We start from the raw sequence: 26,833 nt of genomic DNA, 5'->3' as shown, positions 1-26,833 counted from the left end.
GGGGAGAGAGGGAGAGGAGGGGGAGAAGGAAATCCCACCAAAACAAACTTTGGGAGTTTGGCGGAGTGTATTTTTGTCTGAGTGTATTGTCCGTCCCTCTAGTCCCCCGGGGCCGGGAGAGATGGGCAGGGGAGCCGGGCCGGGTTTGGTTGCGAAGTGATTGCGGTCGGTTGAGTCCCGGGGGTAGGTAGGGAGGTGGGGAGGTAGGGAGGGAGAGCCCTCGGGGCCGGGAAGCGAACCCCCGGGAGCCGGCGGCTGGTCGCTCGCTCTGGAGCCGGGATCACGATGCGCAGGAAGGGGAGGCCGAGAGGAGAGGAGAGGCTCCCGCTGCCGGCGCTGAGCCACTGACCAGGGGAGGGCCTGGGCGACCTCCTCATACTGTCCCCCTCCTCCCCAAAGCGCTCCCCCTTCCCTCCCGGTGCACCTCCTCCCTCCAGACCCCCAGCTTTTTTGACTCTATTTCCTTTTCACAAACTCTTTTCCCGATCCCTTTCTCCCCGGTGAAGGAGGGGAGGGAGGGAGGGGGGTCATGGCGATGGCCTCCAGCGACTGGGGAGAATCCCGGGACGAACCCAAACTGTACCCCCACAACGGGGGCGGGGGCGGCGAGGAATCCTCCGAGAGCCCGGCTCCATCCTCCTCACAGACCGGGGGCAGTGAGCCGGAGCTGGGGGACCAGGCGGTCCAGGTGGACTGTGTGGTGTGCGGGGACCGAGCCAGCGGCAAACACTACGGCCAGTTCACCTGCGAGGGATGCAAGAGCTTCTTCAAGAGGAGTATCCGGAGGAACCTCTCCTACACCTGCAGGTCAAACCGGGACTGTCAGATTGACCAGCACCACAGGAACCAGTGCCAGTACTGCCGCCTCCGAAAGTGCTTCAAAGTGGGCATGAAGCGAGAAGGTAAGCGCCCGCTCCTCTCACAGGGAGAGCCACAGGACACCCCGGAGGGGGGTGTGGGCCTGTGGGGAGTGAGCTCTTTGTCAAACTAGGGTCCGACTTCAGTAACCTCATACTAGTATGCCATTATGTCTGCGTGTAAGCAACTGGGTGCATTTAAATGTGTGTTTGACCAGTATTTGTATCTGTGTAAGTTCAGGTGTGTGTGTAACTGTGCATCCGCGTGTGTTTGTGTGTGTGCATCTGTGCGTATGTATAAGTGCGTGTAATTTAGGTGGGTGTGTAATTGTGTGCATCTGTGTATGTGTTTGTTGTGAGTGTGCATCTGTATGTTTGTGTGAGTGCATGTGTATTTAGTTGTGGGTAATTGTATGCATCTTAGTATTGTAAGCGTGTACATCTGCGTTTGTTGTGAGTGTGTACATCTGTGTGTTTATGTGAATCTGTGTAAATGTTTATGTGTCTATTCATACATTCGAGTGTGTTTATACAAGTGTGTGCTTTTGGGTTCTTGTGTGAGGGCACGTGTCTACATGTGTGAGCACTTGTGTGTGTTGGGGGGGGGGGAGATGGTATTGTTGTAGAGAGAGGAGGGATCCTGGACAATAATCGCCTGTCGTTTGTGTTCCACTGCCAGTTCTGTCTGCTCACCAGGCTTTGGAGACAGTCAGGGAAGAGACAGTCACCTGCAGTTTACCAACCACAAGAAACTCTCTCTCTCTCTCTCTCTGTCTCTTCAGGCTGATTTACAGTGAAGAGACCCCATGGTGGAGGAGAAGCTCCCTCTGCTACTGGGACTGGAAAGGGATAAAAGGGGAAATTAGAGTGTGCATGGGGAGGCTGGCTGAAGTATAGATAATATAACAGGGGAGATGGTGCATGAGGAGTCACTCAGAGTACACACATCTCCAACAAGCCAAATTTTGCAGGTGCTGTGGACAAAGTGTCACATAGCAAACATAAAATCAGAAACTGCTGGAAATACTCAACAGGTCAGTTAGCTTCTGTGGAGTGAAACAATTAACATTTAACTCGATAGCCTTTCATCTTAAAATTCAGATGAAAGGTCACCATTGACTCGAAACATGAATTGTTTTTTTTTTCTCCAACAGTTGCTTGATTTGCTGAGTATTTCCAACATTTTGTTTTTATTTTTTTCTTGTTTCTAGGATCTGTAGTATTTTGCATTTCTCACACAGTAAGTGAGCCCTTGTCCCCCTCTCACAGGCTTGACCGAGTCCACAAAGCTCATGCAAACACTTGGTACAAGTGGTAACCTGTCTCTGCAAGACATAGATACATCAGTGGAGATATCAGAGTTGTTGGGGCCTTTACAAAGTGAATTGGTAGCAGAGAGGGAGCAGCTAAGACCAAATCAAACATGGAGTGGACAAATCCTGATTGTTCATAAAGAAGAACTTTCACAATCATATAATTTAAAGGAGGACTGAAGTTGGATATGTTTAGAGTGCTCGGTAAAATTGTTGAACATAGTTAGTTGCTGTGTCACATCATTTTGACTTTAGCATCACTCTCCTGATTGTTAATATTTCTATCAAATCACTCAATGTCAAAGCTATCTGCCGATTATATATTTATGTATAATGTTTGGATATATTTGATAGGGGAGAAAGGAACATCTTCCAAGATATTAAAGTAAGTGAGTCAATAAATATTGCATGGATAACAGGATATCCATAAATTACATATAATGTAAAACACACAATAGCTTTGATGCAAAGTTACAAACAGTTGCTTGGTTTTAGGTTTGGATTGTGCAGGATTAATTTGGCTGAGCTACTTCTTTCCATCAAACTTGATCATTGGCGTCAGTAAAAATCAAATATTACAGTTTTGGTGCATGCGTGTGTCATTGCATACGTGTTAATGTCCGTGTGGATCTGCGTGTGCCTGTATATCCGTATGCTTCTTGTAACTGTGTATCTGTGTGTCTGTGGGCAGTGGGTGAAGTAAGTCCCTGCTTCACTGTGAAGACACTCCCCATTAAATGTCACATCAACATTTTTGCTGAGAAGGATTGCCAGTTGGACAAGGAAGTGGAGGGCAATTCTCCAAGAAATAACCTACAAATAAGATCCCAACATTCTATATTGATGTTAGATTAGAGGCTTGTTGTGTATTTTGACCTTTACTGCAAGAGAACTTTTCTTTAATAATTACTTAAATATTATTATCAACAGTATCTTAAAGTTCAGCTCATTGGGTGGAGTAAACAGTTCAGCAGTAATCCACTCCCGGACCTGTGCTCATCTTGTGGTTTGCTTTTGTCCTCAACGAGTTGGGACATGGTTTACTTTTCACAATGTGACACTGTTGGCCCCGCTCTCTTCACACCCTCATTCAGAAATCTCTCAGTCTCTGTCGTCTCTCCCCCCTTTCTCTCTTCAGCATACTCTCCTCTGTATTTTATCTGTATTGACCATCAAAACCTTCCCCTGTCTTGTCCTTCTCATTCCTCTCTTTCCTTATAAATCTAATTTTGTTTCTTTCTTGCCTTTGTCTCTCCTGTTTTTTATTGGGATATCAGCAGTCTTGAGGAAGTGTATTATCAGTCTGAATATTTTACTCATTCCTGTGTCTGTTCTTTGTTTCTGGATTTCTTCCAGATCTACTTCTTAATTTCTCCGACTCTGTCTGCTTCTGTTACATCTTTGCTTCTTCCAGGCTGCATTAGCCCATCATTAGATATTTCACTTTTTCTCCAAGTTCCATTAAAATGTTTTTCTTTCCCTCTGATCATTCCTGCTAATTCAAAGCTACAAAAGGCCCCTCTGATTGAAGTTACTTAAAAAAATGGAAAATTAATTGCCCCTTTCACACAGAAGCTGACTTGTACTGGGCCGCCTTCCATGACATACACTGACACACACTCAACTACATGCACTGCCACGCTCATACTCACACTCAATCACACGCATGAGACACACATACTCAATCACACTCACTGAGAGACACACACTCAATCACGCGCTGAGACACACACACACACACACTGAGACACACACTCACACTCACACTCAATCACAAGCATTTATGCACACCCACACAGGAGCACACACTTAATCACAACCATTTACACACAGACATACAATCAGATGCATTGACACACTCACACTCAATTACATGCACTAATGCATACACTCAATCACAAACATTTACACACAGTCACATACTGACACTCCATCACACTCACTACACACACTCAGTTGCACACACTCAATCAGGCACACTGACACACACTCAATCACACTCTCAAAGATGCACTCACCCACATGCACACTCGATCGCACACATACATGCGTGAATTCAATCACTCAGACTTGTACTCAATCATGCATACACAAGCAGATTCATTCACGCAATCAGTCACATAAACACAAATATAGAATCACATACACAGACACGCTCAATGACACAAACATCACACAACAGACACACACATTCTCTCTCAGTCACTCACAAACTGTGTTGTAACACTGGGTGCATTCACGCCTGCAAAGCTTGATTGTCAGTCTTCCCTGGGGCCTTCAGCTCTCACAGGGGTCAATGTGCCATTGACCTCAGAGCAGCCTGTACCCGCCCCTCCACCCACAGTCTCCTGACCAAAATCCAGCCACTAATCTATCGGCCACATGCTTTCTGCAGGAGTGTAAATTACAGAAAAATTCCTAAGTCCATGCTTCACACAGAGTGGTCTGTGTCACAGGATGTGACCCCTTTCTGTTTAAACTTATTTAAGATGTGGGATTTAGGTTGGATATTAAGTCTGTTATACCATTACTTACGATGAGTAAAGGGGAGAGATTGTTCAGCTTGCTCTCGGGAGTTAGCATATTTTAAAGGGGTACGAGTCCAAATGTCATAGGTCACCACATCACTGCTTCCTTTCTTTCTTTATGTCTCTCACTTTCTCTTTTACTTTTATTTCTTTCTCTCCTTTATGTTCTCTCTTTCACTTTCATTCTCTCTCTTACCATTGTATTCTTTTTCTTTCCGCTGCCACAGTTTTTGTTTTAACATTTTAACCTGTTTTTATTCTTTCTGTTCTCCCTTTTATTGTTGGATTCCTCTCTCAGCTCCCACTTCTCTCACAGGATATAGAAACCTGATACCAACTCACCATTCCAGTCACAGGGCATGAGGCTGCTATTTTGACCTTAAGAGGATTATTATAAATTCTCACATCACTGCTGGAGTTTTATATTACATGGGTTTTATGTACGTGAACTTTGCTCCGACAGAATTAGGAATTACTGACACCTGGAAGGATCAATCTGAAGATTTTTAGGTTCTTCCATTCTGCAATTGCTCCCCCTTCTTTATGAAACTGTTGGGGAACATTGCTGAAAATGTGTTGCTGGAAAAGCGCAGCTGGCCAGGCAGCATTCAAGGAGCAGGAGAATCGACGTTTCGGGCATGAGCCGAAGAAGGGCTCATGCCCGAAACGTCGATTCTCCTGCTCCTTGGATGCTGCCTGACCTGCTGCGCTTTTCTAGCAACACATTTTTCAGCTCTGATCTCCAGCATCTGCAGTCCTCACTGTCTCCTGTTGGGGAACATTCACTCACATTGTACATATTTTTTGGGTGCTTTCTGTATGGTAGCTCGGGGGTTAGCACCACTGCCTCACAGCAGCGGGTGCTCTGATTCAATTCTAACCTCAAGTGACTCTGTGTGGAGTTTGCTCATTCTCCCCATTTCTGCGTGGGTTTCCTCCGGGTGCTCCGGTTTCCTCCCATGGTCCAAAGATGTGCAGGTTAGGGTGGATCGGCCATGTGACCAGGGATGTGTGGGTTAGGTGGATTGGTCATGGGAAATCTGAGGTTGTGGAGATGGTGGATGCGGGTAAGGATGGGATGGTACATTCTCAATGGGCCAAATGGCCACTATCTGTACTGTAGAGATTCTATAATTCTTGGTGAGGCCAATAACTCAGTGTGCTGGTGGGCTGTACAAGAAGGGAGCTAAAGTAGAGATATCAACCGAGGAATCAGATGAGTTGTAGCTGCCCAGGGACAGTGCAGCAGAGCTTTACTTTCACTTCAAAAGAGTAGAGAAAGCTTTCGTCTGTATCTAACCCTGTGCTGTCCCTGTCCTGGGAGTGTTTGATGGGGGACAGTGTAGAGTGAGCTTTCCTTTGTATCTAACCCTGTTCTGTCCCTGTCCTGGGAATGTTTGATAGGCACAGTGTAGAGGAAGTTGTACTCTCTATCTAATCATTGCTGGTACCTGACCTGGGGATACATGTTGCTGACACAAAGTATAACAATTAGACACTCTTGGCTGGCCTCAATATTTTAAAAAATAAATTAAATATTTGACAATCCGACAGGATTGAAAATAAATCCATAAACTTTTTAACAGAAATTTGAATTCAATTTGTTTTCATTTCCAAACGGAAAGCCTGAGAGTGAGATTCAATAAAGTAAACTAACACTCTGCCTGTACTGAGGCCATTGGCTTTCAGGTTGGTGTAACCTCTGAAAGGAAATTAAATACTTTTGAAAGCGAATGAAGTTAATTATTAATTTGATCAAAGGTGAAGAGGGGTCAAGCTTTGTTTTACTTTGAAGAACCTTTTAAATTTTTACATAACCTGATTCAGTTGAATGCTTCTTAAAAGAAAGCTGCCTTAAAAACAAAGTTAAATATTCTCTTTGATTAATTGCCACTACTACTTTCCCAAATAAGATGTTCCGTTTGCGAGATTTTGTTCTGGGCAGTTCTTCTTCTGCTTAGCATCATACCCCCTCAGAGGATTGTGGGGTAACTCACTCCATCTCCTGGCTACTCTCTTCCTATTTTCAACTTTTGTACTTTCTCAGCTTTTTAACCTATTTTCCTAATCAACCTGTTCAGAGATGTTATTTCAGACCTTTGGAGCTGATGGGACTTGAACCCAGATCTCTTGGTTCAGGCGTAGTGACACTACCTCTGCACCACACTAGGGCCCAACCTATTGGTTGTGGGACAGCAGAAGGAAGTGCTTTCTAATCCAAGTCTACCCAAGAAAGGACCATGCATCGAATTGGCCCACAGTCATCAGGGCCATAGAATATAAAGCAGGAGTAGCCATTCAGCCCATCAAGCCTGCTACACCATTCAAGCAGACATCCACCTCAACCACATTTTCTCCACTATCCCCATATCCTCATTATCACAAAATCTAGAGATCTAGTCATGTGGTGGTAGAGAGCCTGTATATCACTGAAAAAAGACACATTTTGTCAAAGCTTTTTGTTTTGCACTCATCAGAAATTTCACAAGAATACTGATCGATAGGGGAACATTTAGTACTGAGGGCAGAGTGTGTTAATTTGTTGGCAGTTGTTCTGATTGGTAGAATTGTTGCCGTGGTGAATGGAGCAGTTGGACGATGACTGACAGTGAACTGCCAATGTTTATTTCAATTTAAACCAGACAAGTTGGTTCTGATTGGTCAAGACATTTCCCTGCATAATGATCCAGAGAATGGCCATTGCCCATTTTGTTAAATTGAAACAGACACAGGGTGTACGTGTTCTTGCTATCTGCAATGAACAGTGCCCTGTGTTAATATACATAGCTCCCAGTGTACACAAATGCTATGCATTGCAAGTGAGTTGCCAAATGTATTCTTCACACACTCAGGATTATTTAGCAACTGTTGTCAAATCGGCGTCACATCTAATGTTGGACACCCTGTCTTCAGTTTGTTAAGCTAGATACAGTCAGTACCTTAGCTGTTGCAAACAGCTGAAGGTACGTATTATTTGATACAATTCCCCAAACTGCCTACAAACCTGGCATTACACCCACACTGAAATTCATATCCCACATGACCTATTTGTATGATAGGCAAACCATTGGATAGCAGCGTGTGGTTAGTTGTGAACATCACCACTAGTGTTCAAGTAGCAGCATGAAACAGCTAACTTCACCTGTCGCTCTAAGCATCGAGATACCTTACCCTTCCAGGGCACTCTGAGGTAGACTAGGCAGTTTTCAGGGCTTTAGGATCTTTGATGAGTTTACATGATACAGCAAGAATTGATCGGATCTGGGTAACATCATCCTGCAGTATGTGCCCTATTTCAACGTCAAGTTTGCACAGTGACTGGATATACATCCAAATAGATGGTACTGCCGTGGGTTCCTATTGAGGCTAAGATCTATATCAGTTTCCACAAGAAACGGATCTCCGACGGAGGGATGCCTAATCTATGAGCCTGAACATTTTCCATTGCATAGATAATGCTTTGCTATCTTTTAACGCACAGGCTGCATGTAAGAATATCTTTATGCATCTTAATGAACTCCATACAACACTCAAATTTGCCTTTTAAAGAGAGCAGTCAAGTGTGCTAAATGAGAAATTGGCCAAGGGTTCTTTACTGCTGTCTCCAACAATCCTTCTTCTACTGCTCAATATACATTTCCACTCTAATACACACAATAAACTTCCAGGAAACTTCATAAGTAAGGCTCATGTACAAACCTGGAGAGAGTGAGGCCTGCAGAGGTTTACGTTGATCCTCCTTCTCGGACGCTGCCTGACCTGCTGTGCTTTTCCAGAGCCTTTTTCAACTCGTGCAAATCTGATGCTGAAGTAGGCAATGTCCAAACCATCCTGTGAGATAATAGTGACCCTGGTCAGTTCATTTCTTGCTGTACATCTTACAAATTCACAAGTATTGAAAGTGCACAGCCTACAACAGAGTGCCCTGGAAGGGTAAGGTATCTCAAACCTTTGAGCAACAGGTAAAACTAGTTGTCTCATGCTGCTGCTGTGTTGGAGCAACAAGAGTGGAGTTTGTCATGAACAGAACATCGCCATTAAACATTTTCTTCCTGTCACACACATGTGGTATATCAGTTTCACTGCTTGTGTGTTGCAGGTTTTGTAGTCTGTACGTCCCAAAGACGAGGAGCTTTCATCAAACAGCAAGCCCTTTTGTCAGTTCGCAATAAGCATGATAGTAGTTGTATCGAACCAGCCTGTGTTTACAAAACTGAAAATACAGTGTCCAACATTAGGTGTCATTCTGAGATTGGACAATATTAGCTAAATAGTCCTGAGTATGCTAAGAATTAAGGTGACAAATAATTTAAGATTGTCAGTCACACTCAAAGCCTGAGGAGAAATACTAGGAAAACACATGAACATGAGTGGAATTAAGAAGTTAGCTCAAAAAGTAAAACAAAAGATCATATGGATTAGTCTCTGAATTGTTTATCAAGTGCTCTGTGGCTATTATGGGTTATTCTGGTCATTAGCAGTTAAATTTTTGATCTTGATTTTATAGGCTGGTTGAAGTTATTTTGTCCTGATTCCATTTTAACTAGTTTGTAGAGCACTCGGCATAAGAGTGTGAGATCTTTGCTTTACCTGCAGTGCATGAGTGCTTTCTGATTGTTATCAGGGTGTGACTTCCACAGCAGCATGCTAGACACATCTGGTCCACCGCAATCTATTAACATTGCCAAAGCTGCCTTATAACTTCTTTATTTTGTGTATAATCCAGGAAGGGGAAACCCTAAAAATGCCTGCATTAGATGTCTGATGAGGGGAGGGAGATGGATAACCAGCCACCTCATTATCTCAAGTCACTGTCTCTCTCACATTTCTGTGACATCGCCAATTTTACATTCCTCAGCACTTGCGACTGAATTTACACCTGCAGACATTTTGGCTCTGTGAAATTTATCTTTTTAAGACATATTTTTGATTAAGGGCTATGTACAGCCCTAGTATTTTAAGATTTTGACCCAATGATGATTTTTCCTGGATGTGCACCAACGTCTAAAGCCATCTGGAATTGAGAATTTCAAAAGTCTAGCACATTGAGTGAAGAAATTCCTCCTCATCTCCATCTGTGTCAATCTGTGGCATTCTCTGCCCAGTGAAACAGTCGAGGCTTTTTTGTTTTTGGACAAAGATGGATAGATTTTTGAACAATAAAGGAATTAAGGGTTATGGTGAGTGGGCAGGTAACTGGAGCTGAGTCTATGAAAAGATCAGCCATGATCTTATTGAATAGTCAAGCAGGCTCGATGGGCCAGATTGGCCTACTCCTGCTCCTGGTTCTTACATTAATCTTTAGTGGGCTTGCCCCTTTTTCTGAGTGCAGCTTCATCCTAACATTGAGGTTGAGAGCAAATAGTCTCTGTTACCACTGATCAGCAGAGTGTTGGGATTTCCTGTACAGTACAGGAGGGGAAATTGAGGTTAGAGACCTTTGCCTTTCCCAATCCCAACCTCATTAATACCCACTTTATATCCGCAGTCTTGTGTACTGCAGGAAACCTGAGATGGGTTATTGAGGATGGAGATCTGGAGTAATGACTTTTAATTCACATCCCCTCATCGCTGTTCTTGCATTCCCCGGATTCAACCCAAGGTGATGAGAGTCACACTGACGCTTGTTTGTTGATAATAAACTCTCACAAGCCATTCCCAAAATGTGTCTGCTTCTCTAACGCTTCCTCCTCTTTTAAGACACACCTTACAACCTGCCTCACTGACCAAGCTCTTGGTGATTTGGCTGAACATCTCCTTACGTGGCCGAAGGAGGAGAGCGAGGGATGGAGGCTCATACATTTTGGAAGAGCCTTGCAGAGCTTTGCACGAACAAACAGTTGCCTCTTGTCAACCTGGTTCAATCCGACCAGCCCAAGCACAGTCACATTGAAAAAGTTGAGTCAAATTTTGTTTGATAACACTCCCGTGGAGTTTTATTTATTTTAGCAAGGGTGTCACTGACTAGACCTGCCATTTGTTGCCCATCTGTGTTTGCCCTTGAACTGAGTGGCTTGTTCAGCCATTTCAGAGAGCGGTTAAGAGTCAGCTGCATTGCCAAATGTAGAGCAGATGTTTCCCCTTGTGGGCCAATCTGGAATAAGGCATCTCGGTTTTAAAATATGGGTTGGCAGATTTAAAACAGAAATAAGGAGGAACTACTTCTCTCTGTGAAATTCACCCCCCCCACCACCCCACCCCACCCCACCGAGTGCAGTCTACACTTGGACACTGAATAATTTCAAGGAGATCCAGAAAAACTTTTTTTTTCCCCTGTCCTCCATCGTGGATTACCCAGAATCCTGAACTAGACAGCACAGGTTTAAGGTGATACGAGAAAGATTTAAAAGGGACCTAAGGGGCAACCTTTTCTTGCACAGGGTGGTACGTGTATGGAATGAGCTGCCAGAGGAAGTGGTGGAGGCTGGTACAATGACAATGCTGAAAAGGCATCTGGATGGGTACATAAATAGGAAGAATTTAGAGGGATATGGGCCGCGTGCTGGCAAATGGGACGAGATGAGTTTTGGATATCCGATTTGAATGGATGTGTTGGACTGAAAGGTCTGTTTCCGTGTTGTCCATCTCTGAGATGGACAGATTTTTAATTAGTTAAGAGTTAGTGATGTTGAGACTGAAATGAGATCAGCCATGATGTATTAAATGGTGGAGCAGACTCAATGGGGTTAATGACCTCATCCTGCTCCTGGTTCTTATGGAGTTTTGTGTTGGCCAGACCAGTTAAGGATGGCAGATGTCTTTCCCTAAAGGACACTAGTGAACCAGGTGGATTTTCACTACATTCAACAGTGGTTTCATGGTCACCATTAGGTTAGCACTTAATATCAGGTTTTATTGCAGAAGTTATTATTGGACATGTTTATTTCCAGTCAAGAATCTGGCTTGATAAATCATGTTTTTATTTTGAAGAAAGTGATCTGTTGCTGAGACATTGCCTGCATCGTTGTGCATTTTGCTTTAACAATAAAGTGAAGTTTATTACAAAAGGAGTGAAGATAAAAGAGAATAATCCAAACTACCTAATTACAATACAAAGATTTTAAACACAGTAAAACTATAAACCCATTAATTACAAAACATTCTGTTTTAAATCGAAAAGAAACAAACAGCTTTTGTGCAGTACCCTGAACACCGGTCCTGATACAGCACCCAAATACCACGTGTATAATACTCACACCAGAATCAACGTTCCCTCCTCACTGCACACGTGCGGCTGCTCCAATGTTCCGTGACTGATAACTGGCATGATCCAGAAGTTGTAAGCAGTTCAATGCCATGTGCAGGCCTCAGAGGTCTGTACAACCATTAAGAAAATTAGAGGGGTCCCTATCTACTGCCTTGGTAGGTTTGAATCACTTGTGACTTCAACTTCAAAACTAGAACTGGGGATAGCTTTAAACAAAAGACTGACAATTCAAGAAACACCTGGACACATACATGAATAGGAAGGGAATAAAGGAATAAGGATCCTGTAAGTGAAAACAGTTTTAGTAAGGAAGGGTAAAACATAAGCATGTGCGTAGGTTTAGAGGGCCAAAGGGCCTGTTTCTGTACTATATTGTTCTTTGTTCTTTTGTTCTTTCTATCACACACCTGACCTTCAGTGTACTGAATTTTCTGTTTTAAGGTTTTAATCCTAACTGTTCTGATAGAAAGATGTACAGCATGGAAACAGACCCTCCGGTCCAACTCATCCATGCCAACCAGATATTCCAACCCAATCTAGTCCCATTTTTCAGCACTTGGCCCATTTCCCTGTAAACCCTTCCTATTCATGTACCCACCCACATTTCTTTTAAATGTTGCAATTGTACCAGCCTCTACCACTTCCTCTGGCAGCTCATTCCATACACACACCACTCTCTATGTGAAAACGTCGGCCTTAAATCCCTTTTATATCTTTCCTGTTTCACCCTAAACCTATACCTTCTAGTTCTGGACTCCCCCCACCCCAGGGAAAAGACCTCGTCTACTTACCCTGTCCATGCCCCTCATGATTTTATAAACCTCTATACGGTAACCCCTCAGCCTCTGACGCTCCAGGGAAAACAGCCCCAGCCTATTCAGCCTCTCCCTATAGTTCAAACCCTCTAACCCTGACAACATCCTTGTAAATCTTGTCTGAACTCTTTCAAGTTTCCCAACATCTTCCCAATAGGATGGAGACCAGAATTGCACGCAATATTCCTGGTCTGGGACTAACACACACTCTTCATTCCAAGTGTAGACTAATTCATCATCTCTACCATTCCCTTCCTTCGAGCACTCCTTTATATCCCATCCTGTCTCAGAGTCAAAACTGAACTGAAAAGTTTCTTTTCAGCTAAGAACAGTTCCTTTAAGCTGAGGAAGAAAATATTCCAGACATTCTACGCCGGTCACAAACAATCTAAAATAACCAAAAATCTGAGAGTTCACTCTACAGTCAGGCTTTGAACACAATTTTTAAAAGAAATTGCCGTTGTTACAGAAATATTTAAAAGCTAATTACCAACTTCAGATACAGAGAAAACTCTACTGATTGCTAACTCAAAACCTGAAATCCAAGCTTACAACAAGTACCAAAAATATTATACACATAAATCCCACAGTTTGCATCATGTTTACCTTTAATTATCCCAGATACAAGCACATGACAAATAAAAGGGACAAAAACATTAGATTTCTCTCTGCAGAATCCACTCTGGAAGATCATGCTAAGTTCTTGACAGAAACAAAAGTATAGAGACAGAATGTTCAGACGGCTATTGGTCTGACACTGTGGCATGCTCAGACATGGCAGTTGTCTCAGAGGTCTTGATAGACACAGCTTGCTCAGGAAACACAGTACTGAGAAGTCTTCCTGCCACACTTTGGGAAGATTGTCAAGTTTCACACTGGATTCACCACAAAGGTGCTTCAGAAATTGGAAAGATGAGCTGTGCAATCTATTCTTCAGTTGCTTCCCCCAACTGAAATAAAATATGTTCTGACTGTCTGTAGCCATCAACCCAGTCATGTGACCTCAAGCAAACTGGTCCAAGCATGAGCTGAAATCACATGGTTTCCATGCCTTGTCTTTCTTTTATTCTGGTTGACCAGGGTATTTTGTCGATCTTTTTATCAACTTAACATCATCTCAGCAGTCAAGGAATGGCATCACGCAACAAACATTGTGATTGTTTCTATAGCAAAGGTAAACACATGTTATGGTCCCAGCTGATGGTAGTACTAGATAAGTCAGATCCCAGGGTGAGGCCTGGTTTGATATGCCATGCAATTACAGAACATATTCACAACAGTCTGTCAATGTACTTTTAACAAAAAACAAATTATTACACATACAAAAAAGCTAAAATTACAAAGTCTTAAATATCATCAGTTTGGAATGATTTCATTAGAAACAGCAAAAATAGAGTTTTGACCATATTCCCAGCAGAGTTCTTTACGGACACTCAGTCCCAGTGAGGTATCCCTCCTAAATTCACCTTGTAATTTCTTACTTCACAAACAATGTCACAAGTGTTTTCCTTTCAGTGCCTTTTGCAAATTCACCAGATGTAATTCTCCCTATCCCTTCCTGAGACACCTAGAGACATGCTAACTCATTAACATATCTCACTGAACTTTAAGGAAAATCATTAAGCTTGCTAAAAGAGATTAAGACTTCTTCCCCTCACTAATGACCTGAATGCTGTCAAAACTCAATTGCCCTTCTGTTGGCTGAGTGACTTTCTTTGGTAGTGCAACTCCCCTCTGGTTCCTGGCCTCTCAGTTTTGGAGATCATTGAGAAAAACCTCCACTGAGCAGACAATTCTGAAATATCTCTCCAGCTGGCTTTTCTCATCGTCCAGCTTAAATCACGTGTTTTCTTGGAAATGCTGTTTGATCTTGCTGTTCAAATGTCAATTCTGACATTTTCAAGAATAAAAAAAATCACAGGACTAAAACCAAAAACTTACTTTCATTTTTAAATACCTTTTTGTTCAAATAATGACCATACAAAGGTATTATTCAGTACTTCACCCCAGTGCACAGACACCCTAAATTTGGCTGCATTATCAGATTTTTTGGAATCATTGACAACAAAGAAGAAAGCTATTTGGTGCATCTACTGTAAGAGTAGTTTATCTTGTTCCACTCCTCTGCCTTTCTGTTTAACCTTGTAGACTTCTCTCTCTCTGCAGATACTGGTCCAATTCCCTTTTCAATTTGCTTTCAGCTTCCAGCTCGTTGCTGTACGACAGTGATGTTGCTTTTGCCTCTTCTGAGAATGTAAAAAAAATTGATGCCCTTGGCTTCTCGTTCCTTCCACTGACAGAAGTTATTGCTCTCTACTTGGTCTGTGCGGATCCCTCCTGATTCCGAATGCCTGTGTCCAGTCTCCTCTGAACTTTCTCGAACAAAAGCAGCCCGTGCTTCTCCAGTCTGTCCTCACAACTGAAGTTCCTCTCAGCCGGATCCATTCCCTTTCGTACACCATTCCTAAAGTTAGATGCCCACAATTGGATGCAATATTGCCGTATGGCATGAGATTGGCTGGTGATTGGTGATATATTTCCAAGGCAGGCTGGTGCGTGGTTTGGAAGGGAACGAAGGGCTCATGCCTGAAATGTCGATTTTCCTGCTCCTTGGTTGCTGCCTGACCTGCTGTGCTTTTTCAGCACCTCTCTAATCTCGACTCTAACCTCCAGCATCTGCAGTAGCCACTTTTGCCTTGGAAGGGAATTTGCAGAGGGTGGTGTTCCTATGTATCTGCTGTCCTGGTCCTTCCAGGTGATACAGGGCACAGGTCTGCAAGGTGATATTGAAGAAGCATTGGTGAACTTTGGCAGTGCATCTTGAAGATGGCACACACTGCTGCAACTGTGCATTGGTAATGAATGCAGTGAATACTGATGGTATTGAATGAAGTGTCAGTTGAATGGGCTATTTAGTGTTGTTGGAAGTGTACCCATCCGGGCAAGTGGGGAGTAATCCACAACACTCCTGACTTGTGCCTTGTAGATGGTGGAAAGGCTTTGGGAGTTGGGTGGTGGGTAACTGTACTATCAGGACAATATGAAAGAACTTGCATTTCTTTATCACCTTTTAAAGCTCGAGGAATAGGAGAGAACTGAACTCACTGTTGTAGGAAATCTGGAAGTCAATTTGTACACAGCAAGCTCCAAAAAGCTCTGATACAACAACATTCAGATGAACTAACTTTTTGTGATATTGGCTGAGCAGTAACCATTGGTCAGACCACAGTCATCACAATATTTACACAGCTATTTCTGTGTTTCTCTCTGGCCATTGGTCACTTCTCCATCACTTGATTCTAATTGATTTCTTGTGTTTTGTGTCCATTAGCAGTCCAACGAGGCAGGATTCCACCAGCGCAGGCCAGCCCCGGGGAGCTCTCGCTGTCTGGGGGAGACCACCTGAATGGAGGCAATATCTCGGGACTTATCTCCCTGCTGCTGAGAGCAGAGCCGTACCCCACATCTCGCTTCAGTACCCAGTGCAGCCAGTACAACCTCATGAGCATTGACAACATCTGTGAGCTGGCAGCCAGGCTGCTGTTCAGCGCCGTGGAGTGGGCCAGGAACGTCCCGTTCTTCCATGAGCTACAGATCTCCGACCAGGTGGCACTGCTGCGGCTGAGCTGGAGTGAGCTGTTTGTGCTGAATGCCGCCCAGTCGTCCCTTCCTCTTCACATGGCTCCCCTCCTGGCAGCCGCTGGCCTCCACTCCACGCAGATGTCTGCGGATCGAGTGGTTAGCTTCATGGACCAGATCCGAATCTTCCAGGACCAGGTGGAAAAGCTCAAGGTTTTGCAGGTCGACTCTGCTGAGTACAGTTGCCTGAAGGCCATTGCCCTGTACACGCCAGGTTAGTTTCAATCTGAGGGACTGCTGTGCTGTTGTGACACTCCAGATTCTATGTGAGCCACTTAGAGATGGTTAAAAACCACATAACACCAGGTTACAGTCCAATCACCTGATGGAGGAGCGGCGCTCCGAAAGCTAGTGTGCTTCCAATTAAACCTGTTGGACTATAATCTGGTGTTGTGTGATTTTTATCTTTGTACACCCCAGTACAACACCGGCTCATCCACATCATCCCTTAGATATCGTGAGAGTTCACAATCCTTCATGACAGGATTGACTTTTAATGTGGAGACATGTAAGCAATAAGAAACTGGCTTCAATAATTGCCATTAAATACTGCATTTTTCATCTTATTCATTCCTGGGCGGTGGACATCATTAACAAGACCAAACCTGTATTAGCAATTCTTAACTGGCCTTGAGAAGGTGTTGGTGAGTCACCTGCTTAAATACAATTGAACGGACTGCGGGACCATTTCCAAGAAAAACTCACATTGCTGAGGGTCTGGAGGGTAAACAGGGAAAGGACAGCACATTTTATTCTGTAACTGAGGGTAAACAGGGAAAGGACAGCACATTTTATTCTGTAACTGAGGGTAAACAGGGAAAGGACAGCACATTTTATTCTGTAACTGACCTACAACAGTCCACAAGTTCCACATTTGTTGTTACTGACACTAGCTTTATTTAGATTAGATTAGATTACTTACAGTGTGGAAACAGGCCCTTCAGCCCAACAAGTCCACACTGCCCCGCCAAAGCGCAACCCACCCATACCCCTACATTTACCCCTTACCTAAGGTTACGGGCAATTTAGCATGGCCAATTCACCTGACCTGCACATCTTTGGACTGTGGGAGGAAACCGGAGCACCCGGAGGAAACCCACGCAGACACTGGGAGAACGTGCAAACTCCACACAGTCAGTCGCCTGAGGCGGGAATTGAACCCGGGTCTCTGGCGCTGCGAGGCAGCAGTGCTAACCACTGTGCCACCGTGCCGCCCACTAATTAATTCACTGAGTTTGACTTCCTCAGCTGCTGTGCTCAAATCTGAAATCGGTACCAGTTTCAAACAAAAGCAAAACGCAGCAGATGTAATAAAACAAAGGACATGCTGGATATGCTGGTGATCTGAAACAAACAGAAACAGTAATTGCTAGAGAAACTCAACAGATCTGGCAGCATCTATGGAGGGAGAAAAAGAGTTAATATCTCAAGTCCTGAGACCCTTCTTCAGAACTGTGAGTAGCAAGGAGGAGTGGTATTGATGCTGGTGATGGGAGACAGAAGGTTGGTAATGGAGTGAGTGGACAGCTGGAGGTGGAGCCCAGATAGGGAGAGAAGGGGAGGCAGACAGAATACTGCAGGTGCTGGAAATGTGAAATCTGAAGAAATGTTAACTCTGTTTCTCTCTCCACAGATGCTGCCAGACCTGTTGAGTTTCTCCAACTCTTTCTGCTTATTTTTTTTTTACACCAGGTGGTTTCAGCTCCCTGAATTGTTGGTCCAGGAACATAGTCCCCGTTATTTCATCTCTTTCAGTGAGTTCGCGACTCGGAGCCCAACAACAGTGTCCTCATTTATTGAGTTTCAGTTGATAAGTCCACCACTCCATCTGTAGAGAGGAACTCTCAGCAGGAAGGTGCAATTACTGATTGTGTCCCTCCACAAGTGCATAAGGACAAGGTGATAGCCTAGAGGTATTATCATTGGACTGTTAATCCAGAGGTGCAGGTAATGTTCTGGGGACCCAAGTCTGAATCCTGCCATGGTAGAATTTCAATTCAGTTTTTAAAAATCTGGAATGAAGAGTCTGATGATGACCATGAATCCATTGCCAATTGTCGGAAAAACCCATCTGGTTCACTCATGTCTTGAACTGAATTGAATTTATTGTCACGTGTACCGAGGCAGAGTGAAAAGCTTTGAGTTACAAGCAATACAGGCAGATAACAGAGCATAGATAGCATAGATAAGCAAATAATGGGTAAATAATGACAAAAACAAAAGCACAGGTATAGGCAAATGCTAAGAGTTTGAGTCCATTCAGTATTCTAACAACAGTAAGGTAGAAACTGTTTCGAAATCGGCTGGTGTGTGTGTTCAGGCTTCTGGTGTGTGTGTGTACCTTCTCCCCGATGGTAGAGGTTGTAGAAAAGCATTGCCAGGGTGGAATGGATCTTTGAGAATGGTGGTGGCCTTTCCTGGACAGTGGGCCTGGTAGATGGATTCTATAGATGGGAGGTTGGCCTTTGTGACTGTCTGGGCTGAGTTCACCACTTTATGTAACAGTCTCCGATCTTGAATGGTACAGTTGGCATACCAGGTAGTGATACATCCAGAGAGAATGCTCTCGATGGTGCACCTATAAAAGTTGGCAAGAGTATTCGCCATCATGTCAAATGTCCTCAGCTGCCTGAGGAAGAAGAGACGTTGTTGGGCTTTTGTAACCAGTGTGTCCACATGAAGAGTCCAAGAAAGCTTGTTGTGGATGACCACTCCCAGGAGCTTGACACTCTCCACTCGTTCCACCTCTGCACTGTTAATGTCGGGGGGCATGAGTAACATCCTGCCGACAATCAACAATGAGTTACTTGGTTTTGCAAGTATTGAGAGCTAGTTTGTTCTCAGTCCACCATTTTTTCAGGTCTTGCATCTCCCGTCTGTAGTCTGTTTCATCGCCATCTGAGTTTTGACAGACTATGGTGGTGTCATCAGCGAACTTATAATTAGCATTAGTCTGGTATTTGACGATGCAGTCATGGGTATACAGTGAGTATATTAGGGGGTTGAGTACACACCCCTGGGGCGGGGGGACTCCAGTGTTGAGTATGAAATATTGTCCCCAACCTTCACTGATTGTGGCCTGTGGGTCAGGAAACTGAGGATCAGTTGCAGAGAGTGGGGCTTAGTCCGAGATCACTAGGTTTAGTAATCAGTCTCGAGGGGATAATAGTGTTGAAGACGGAACTGTAGTCAATGAGTAGGGTTCTTACGTAGCCGTTCTTGGTGTCAAGATGTTCTAAGGAGGAGTGAAGGGCAAGTGATATGCCATCTGATGTGGATCTCTTGGTCCAATAGGCAAGTTGGAGTGGGTCAAGAGTAGTGGGGAGGCTGAAGTTGATTAATGACCAGCTTTTCAAAGCACTTCATGACCACTGAGGTTAGGGCCACTGGGTAGTAGTCATTGAGACATGCTGCATGCACAGGGATGACGTTGGCCTCTTGAAACAGGCCGGGACAGCGGCCTGCTGCAGGGAGAGGTTGAAGATGTCTGAGAAGACCTCTGCCAGTTGATCTACACATGCCCTGAGTGCACGGCCTGGTACTCCGTCTGGTCCCATCGCTTTCCTTGAATTCACATGAAGGAAAACTGATCTGACCTCTGATGCAGTGACTGCTGGGATCAGTTCGTCAGGACTTGTCGGAATAGGTGTTACCTCTCCGCCGAAATTCTGCTCAAAGCGAGCATAGAAGGAATTGAGATGATCTGGGAGAGAGGAAACTGCTATCCTTACCTGGTCTGGCCTACATGTAACACCGGACCCACAGCAATGTGGTTGACCCTTAACTACCCTCTGGGCAATTAGGATTGGGCAATAAATGCTGGCCTCGCCCTGATTCCATGCATGAATTCTTAAAAGATTTGTACTGAGGGCCCAGGGGTGGAGGTTAATGGGCCCTGGCTGGTCCTGAACCTCTTTAGCACAGACCAGCCTTACCGAGGTTGTTCAGCCCTCAACATCTTTTGCTCCATACAGGGCACTGAGCTTCAAGGTGAGCAATTGAACAGATCATCGTGAGGTGCAACACAGACCGTTTCCACCCAGCTTGTATGTTTTGGTCAGTCAGCAGAGGTGCAGGACACTGCGTATGGCTCTGACAGAGGAAGGAGAGGTATTAGAATCCTTAAAGACAGCAGCAAAGCGGTGATATTGTGAGGTTCCCCTGATCCAGATGTAACTGTATAGTGTCACTACCAGGTTGGCACTGTGCAGCATGGTGCAATTTGAATTCATTCCAGTGGATCACCAATCTTTCGGCCTCTGTAATACAACTGCTAATCCTCATATGATTCTGATTCATTTATGGACTCACTACGTGGTCAGGCCAACAAGTCACTCCAGTCTTGGGAATGGCCTGGAGGCAGAACCCAGCACTTAAAGCCTGACCCCCTAGCCAATCAAATCCTAATCCGAACCATGGCTGAGGGAACATCCCAAAGAAAAAAGCATCAAGACATTCAGGAAAATTGCTTTATAATTTCCACTGAATCGTTCTGTTTATTTGTTATCCAACTATGGGGAAGAAATACCAACAGTCAGGAAATGACTGGAAGTTCTACTCACTCCCTAATTGGCTGTCATCATAAAGATAGATATACAGGTTGACCAATAGCAGGGCAGTGGGACTGAGGTCAGGAGTCGGGGGCCCGGGGGGGGGGGGGGGGGAGAGGCCGGGAGTTGGGGCCCTGGGGGAGGGGGGGGTGAGGCCGGGAGTCCGAGTCCATGCTAAGCAACCCTTTTCTAGCTTTGGTTGATTCTTCGCAGCACTGGGGAATGTCTGAGTGAACCAGTTCTGATGTAAAGCCAATTGAAAAAATGATTGTCAGCTGTGAGCAGCTGGGAATGTCGGCTGTGTCAACATCACACCCATCCTGAGAATAAATGATCGCCTCGTGACCCACCAATACATATGTCACAACTTTCTTCAAAAGCAAAGTCTGTGATCATTTTTAAGGCAATGACGGATACATTCTTAATAAACAAGGAGTGAACAGTTATCGGGATAGGCCAGAATGTGGAGTAATCAGATCAGTTATGATCATGTTGAATGGTACAGTGGGCCCGGGGGCTAAGTGGCCTGATTCCTATGCCTGTATGGAGGGGGGAGGGAGTTGGTTAGCTGAGTCAATTGGATGGCTGGTTTGTGATGCAGAGTGGGCCAGCAAAGATTCAAATCCTGCACCTTGAGGTCACCATGAAGGACCCTCCTTCTCAACCTCTCCTCTTGCCTGAGGTGCGGTGACCCTCGGGTTAAATCACCACCAGGCATCTGTTTGTAATGAAAGAGCAGCCCAATGGTCTGGTAAAATTGTGGCAACTTTTCCGGGTGGCGATTGAGCCAGCTCATTGTTCCAGAATTTACTGAATTCAAGTTTCACCATCTGCTCAGATGGGATTTGAACCCATTTTCCCAGAACATTGGCCAGGAGTCTTGGAATGCCAATGGTCACCATTACACCACTGCCATCCTTAAATGACAAAAGGTTTTATGGTGCAAGGCCCAAATGGAATGGTAATGAGACAAGGAAAGGAACATGCTATGTTTTTGTTGTAAGTTGTGGCCCCAAACACTGGGAGCTTGTAGCTTGTTTTAAAATTTGTTCACATGATGAGGGTGTTGCTGGCTAGGTCAGCATTTATTGCCCAGAGGGCAGTTAAGAGTCAACCACATTGTTGTGGGTCTGGAGTCACATGTAGGCCAGACCAAGTACAGATGGCAGATTTATTTCCCTAAAGGACATTAGTGAACCAGATGGGTTTTTTCAACAACGATTATCAGATTCCAGTTTGTTTATTTCCTCATAAACTGAATTCAAATCCCACCATGGTGGGAATTGAACCTGGGCCCCCAAGGCATTGCTGAGTGTCTGGATTAATAGTCTAGTGATAATACCACTGGTATTGCTTCCCTATTGGGTAGGGAGTTGCCACTAATCTCTCTTCTTCTATATTAAATACAACCAATTAAAAGTAAATCAAGATTGATAGCCCCTGACAAATGTCAAAATGGCAATGGGAATTGAGAATAAGATGTGGTTTTGAGAGGGGATGATGGCTCCCCATCCATTGTGGAAGGCCAAACACCGCATGCGCTGTCTCCAACAACATTCAGGGGCAGATTGCACTCAGCACCACGGATTGGAGATGAGCAGTTATCAGGACCTATCTATCACCACCTTGGCCAGGCCTTTGTGGAAACTCAGGATGCCCATCTTCACCCCTGTGCTGGGTTCCCAAAGATCAGGCGCATGGGACTGAAGCGTCTTCATTGGTGGTACCTGGCAGACGAGGATGATTCTCTCCCACTCAGGATGAGTCCGTAGGTGGCTGTACAGACTGATATGGCTGCTGCAGGCTCTGTTACACTGGGAGCAGAAGGTGGTCATGGGAAGGGGTGGGTGGGAGTTGGTGTGGCAGCGTGTTCCTTTCACTGTTTTGCCCGACTTAGAGTCTCGAGGTTCTCAACACCTTCCTGGATGCTCCTCCTGCACATCTTGGGCCAGTGATTCCCAGCTGTCTCTGGAAGTGCTGCATTTCACCAATGAGTGCTTGAGGGTATCACTGAAGTTTAATCAATCTTTCAAAAGTGGTCCCTTTCTTATAACAAAAGTCTAATCAGGGGCTGTAAAATAATCACAAATAAACATGGAAAACAGTCTCCTGCAACCCACAAAATCACCTGTGACCTGGCACAAAGTGGAAGGATGTAAGTGAAACATGGAACCTAAAGGCTGAATCTAACTGTGTCATCATCCCAGTCAATGACAAAGCCATTGGTTAACCTTCAGTAGCAGCTTTAACGTTAACCCTTTCAGCACCATTACATTTATCAACAGTGTCTGGAGAAGGTGTGAATGGCACATCTGTCATCCAAAAGCACAGGCAATGTGGTGTCTCAGTGGTTAGCACCGCTGCCTCTCAGTGCCAGGGACCTGGGTAAAATTCCAACCTCAGGCAGCTACCTATGTTGGGTTTGCACATTCTCCCCAGGTCTGTGTGGGTTTCCTCCCACAGTCCGCAAGTGTGCAGGTTAGGTGGATTAGCCATGATAAATTGCCCGTAATGTCTAGGGCTGTGCAGGCTAGGTGGGTTAGCTATGGGAAAATGCAGGGGTACGGTTGGGTCTGGTGGAATGTCCTTCAGAGGGCCAGAGTGTACTCAACAGGCTGCTTCTGCGCTGTGGGGATTCTATGAAATTGAAAGCACAAAGAGAGGAATTTGTGAAATGCTTACCTACCCTCCACCCTATCACAGACTCCACTGTTTGTTCATTTTGTGATGTAGAAAACTGTTTTTGAACTCAAACATGTCTCTTTCTCCTCTTTTCTCTGCCAGACGCCTCTGGTCTCTCCGAACCTGCACACATTGAGAGCTTGCAGGAGAAGGTTCAGGAGTCACTGGCTGAGTATGTACGATGTCAGTACCCTCCACAGCCCCAGCGCTTTGGTAAGCTGCTCTTACGACTCCCTGCATTACGGGCAGTGCCGGCCTCCCTCATTGGACAACTCTTCTTTATGAGGCTGGTGGGCAAGACACCCATCGAGACCCTAATCAGAGACATGCTCCTGTCTGGAGGTTCCTTCAACTGGCCTTACATGCCAACTCAATGACGAGCCTGATTCCTAACGGGTTCCAACTAGACTGTTACTGGGCACTGCCAAGTATGCCATCTAGCATACGTGAGATTAAACTGTTATCAATTGACTTCAGGCACTAACTAGATCCTGGGATGCAGTATTTAAATGAGTACTTTGCTTTTTTTTGTTTGCGAAAAGACATTACGCCAAAATGTGATAATGTTTCATGGAATAGCCGCTGTTCCTGGATGATGCGATGTTACAGGCAGAGATGCTTGTGAATTGTATGCCCCCTCCCCCGTCCGCCACACACCCACACCAACCCCAGGTTGGGATGAGGGAAATATTCAGCCTAATGACTGTCCTCTGGCTTCAGGAGAAGGTATCCAGGCCCAATTGAGTGTAGGATTGACCCCAGCGCTGTCTACCCAATTCACCGTCTTCCTTCACTCATGAGGATTGGCTGAGTGGACAGAGGTCCCTGGAGGCTCCTGATCCAAAATGAGAGAACCCACTGGGAAGGTAGAGGCATCAGATTTCATGCAGCGATTTGATTTAACAAATGGGCAAGCCTCACCTTCAGTGGAATCACATAATTAAGAAGTTTTGGCTGCATGATAAAGAAGTGGGCAGTGTTTGGTTGTGCACATGTTTGGTGACGTTTGAGAGCAGTGTTGGAAGGGGACTAGATTACTCAGTCTTTAATTCATAACGCAGTCCAAGTAGAGGATGTCACATTGTCACACCCCTCCTCATTGTCCCAACATGCTCTGCCCCTGCCAACCTTGAGGAGCACTTCACAATTCCCACGTACGGGAGGTTTTCACACCCAGACATTAGAAGAAGGAAACAAAGGATTGAGATTGCAGCATTGTTTAAAAAGCAATTGGAGAAGTATTTCAAAATGAAAGCGATGCTAAGGAAAAAGCAATGAAATAGAATCACATTAAGACCCCATACTAGCCAATTGAGGTGGGAAGGATGCCTATTTTTCCTGTGCTGTAATATTTCAGAATTCTGGTCAAATTGCTTGCATCTCCTATAGCTCACATCCTCCTGGAGCTCCTTTCAGAGTCACCTTTCAAAATCTAGTCCTGATATTGAACAATAGCATCATATTCATTGTGAGTGTATCCTTTAACTGTACCTTCTAGTTTGTGTGACATAGCCTCCTGATTTAATTGACTGTCTTGTTGCAATAAAATATTTTGAATCTTTTGACTTGCCCAATTCTATTTGTCAGGGCCAGGAGAGCGAGAAAGAGAATGGATTTTTATGTGTGTGCAGCTAACAGCTGTCAGCAGAAACAGTTCCTGACATCTGGGGGAGGTGGTAACATAATGGGGTAATCAAGCAGCCCAGACAGATACTCCAGGGACACAGGTTAAAATCCCACTGTGGTACCTGGTGGTATTTAAATTAAATTAATAAGTCTGGAATTAAAAGTTAAGGTGGTTGCCATGAAGCTATTGTCAATTGGTGTAAACACCCATAAGGTTCATTTTGTAGGAAGGAAATCTCACCTCTCCAAGTGGGATCTACAGACTCACAGCAATATAGTTAACCCTTAACTACCCTCTGAAAAGGAAGTCACCTACTTCTAAGACAATTGGAGAGGAGCAATAAATGTTAGCCATGCCCTGCGATGTACGTATTGAGTGGAAGAATTCAAAAATCTCAATACTGTCAACTGGAGGGAGGTGGATGCAAGGAGATAACCACTTCCTGCCATTAAAAAGCCTCATCAGGAAGCACTGACCTGGAATCTACAGTCCGTGATGGTGGAAATGTTAATCTGCCTCATCTTTACTTGATCAAAAGTGATGGTGCAAGAATAATGATTGCCTCACATTGACCAATGATTTAATCACAGAATGTTAGTAGGCAGATGCACAAAGTTGTTAGGAAAACAAGTGGATTGTTTCTTGCAAAGGGAATAGAAAAATATGAACATGGAGTAGTTTAACTGCAGCTGTATAGGCATTGATGAGACCACATTTGGAATATTGTGTACAGCCTGTATCCTTATTTGAAAAAAAAAGGATATGATCATGTTAGAAAGAGTTCAGAGAAGGTTCTTTCAACACATTGCTGGAATGCAGGGCTTATGAAGAAATTGTTTATGCCTATAGCCCTTGGACTTTGGCAAAATAAGAGATTATCTTGTTGAAATGTGCAAGATCCTGAGGGGTCTTGATACTATGGGTAACAGGAGGATGTTTCCTCTTGTGAGGGAGACTGGAATTAGCAGTCACAGTTTAAGCACAAGAGATCTCCCTTTTTAATATGAAGCTGCCATATTTTTTCTCTGAGGGTGTTGTTACTATTTGGAATTACTTCCCCAGAAGCAGCGGAAGTTGGCTATTGAATTTCCTGACAAAGGGCTTACCCCCAAAATGTTGATTCTCCTGCTCCTCGGATGCTGCCTGACCTGCTGTGCTTTTCCAGCACCACATTCCCGACTCTGACCTCCAGCATCTGCAGTCCTCACTTTCTCCTATTGAATTTATTGGAGGAGAAAGTGAGGTCTGCAGATGCTGGAGATCAAAGTTGAAACTTTATTGCTGGAACAGCACAGCAGGTCAGGCAGCATCCAGGGAACAGGAGATTCGACGTTTCGGGCACAGGCCCTTCTTCAGGAATTTATTAACAGGTAAAAGATAGATTTTTGAAGGAGTCGAGAAATATTGAGGGGCAGACAGGGAAATGAAGTTGACACCCTGTCCATGTAGCCAAGGTCTTTATTGAATGGTAAAGCAGTCTGATAGGACTGTGCAGCTCATCCCTGCTCCTAATTCCTACTCTCCTAAAATATCAAAAACAAATTCTGCTGCCAGTGATTCTGTGCTTCTCCAGAGGGGGCACTGTTGAGGCATTCTAATTAGATTCCCTACAGTG

The 26,833-nt window shown here is 44.5% G+C and overlaps 1 protein-coding gene across 2 annotated transcripts; it reads left to right on the top strand.

The window, feature by feature from the left end:
* LOC122565444 (nuclear receptor subfamily 2 group F member 1-B-like) lies at nucleotides 1-25,153 on the top strand. Of its 2 annotated transcripts, XM_043721433.2 has the most exons (4): nucleotides 1-902; nucleotides 16,052-16,573; nucleotides 17,993-18,113; nucleotides 23,694-23,826. In XM_043721433.2, the coding sequence occupies exons 1-3, from the start codon at nucleotides 530-532 to the stop codon at nucleotides 18,067-18,069; spliced, it is 972 nt and encodes a 323-aa protein (XP_043577368.1). In that variant the 5' UTR covers nucleotides 1-529; the 3' UTR covers nucleotides 18,070-18,113; nucleotides 23,694-23,826. The 2 variants fall into 2 exon arrangements, with proteins under 2 accessions (XP_043577368.1, XP_043577365.1); XM_043721430.2 differs by lacking the exon at nucleotides 17,993-18,113 and having other exon boundaries at nucleotides 13-902; nucleotides 23,694-25,153.
* The last annotated feature ends 1,680 nt before the right edge of the window (nucleotides 25,154-26,833 follow it).

This window comes from Chiloscyllium plagiosum, unplaced genomic scaffold, assembly GCF_037043375.1.
Source record: "Chiloscyllium plagiosum isolate Xiang-an unplaced genomic scaffold, Cpla_swu_hap1 HiC_scaffold_28, whole genome shotgun sequence".
In the NCBI taxonomy this organism is placed as follows: domain Eukaryota; kingdom Metazoa; phylum Chordata; class Chondrichthyes; order Orectolobiformes; family Hemiscylliidae; genus Chiloscyllium; species Chiloscyllium plagiosum.
Note: the sequence above shows the minus strand (reverse complement) of the source record. Positions and strands in the feature narration are given on the sequence as shown.

What these genes read in the sequence shown, in the direction of transcription:
- LOC122565444 (XM_043721430.2), top strand. Translation starts at nt 530, where the DNA reads ATGGCGATGGCCTCCAGCGACTGGGGAGAATCCCGGGACGAACCCAAA. An exon ending in AGTGGGCATGAAGCGAGAAG is followed by an intron (nt 903 to 16,051) that starts GTAAGCGCCCGC and finishes TGTGTCCATTAG; the next exon opens with CAGTCCAACGAGGCAGGATT. An exon ending in CATTGCCCTGTACACGCCAG is followed by an intron (nt 16,574 to 23,693) that starts GTTAGTTTCAAT and finishes TTTCTCTGCCAG; the next exon opens with ACGCCTCTGGTCTCTCCGAA.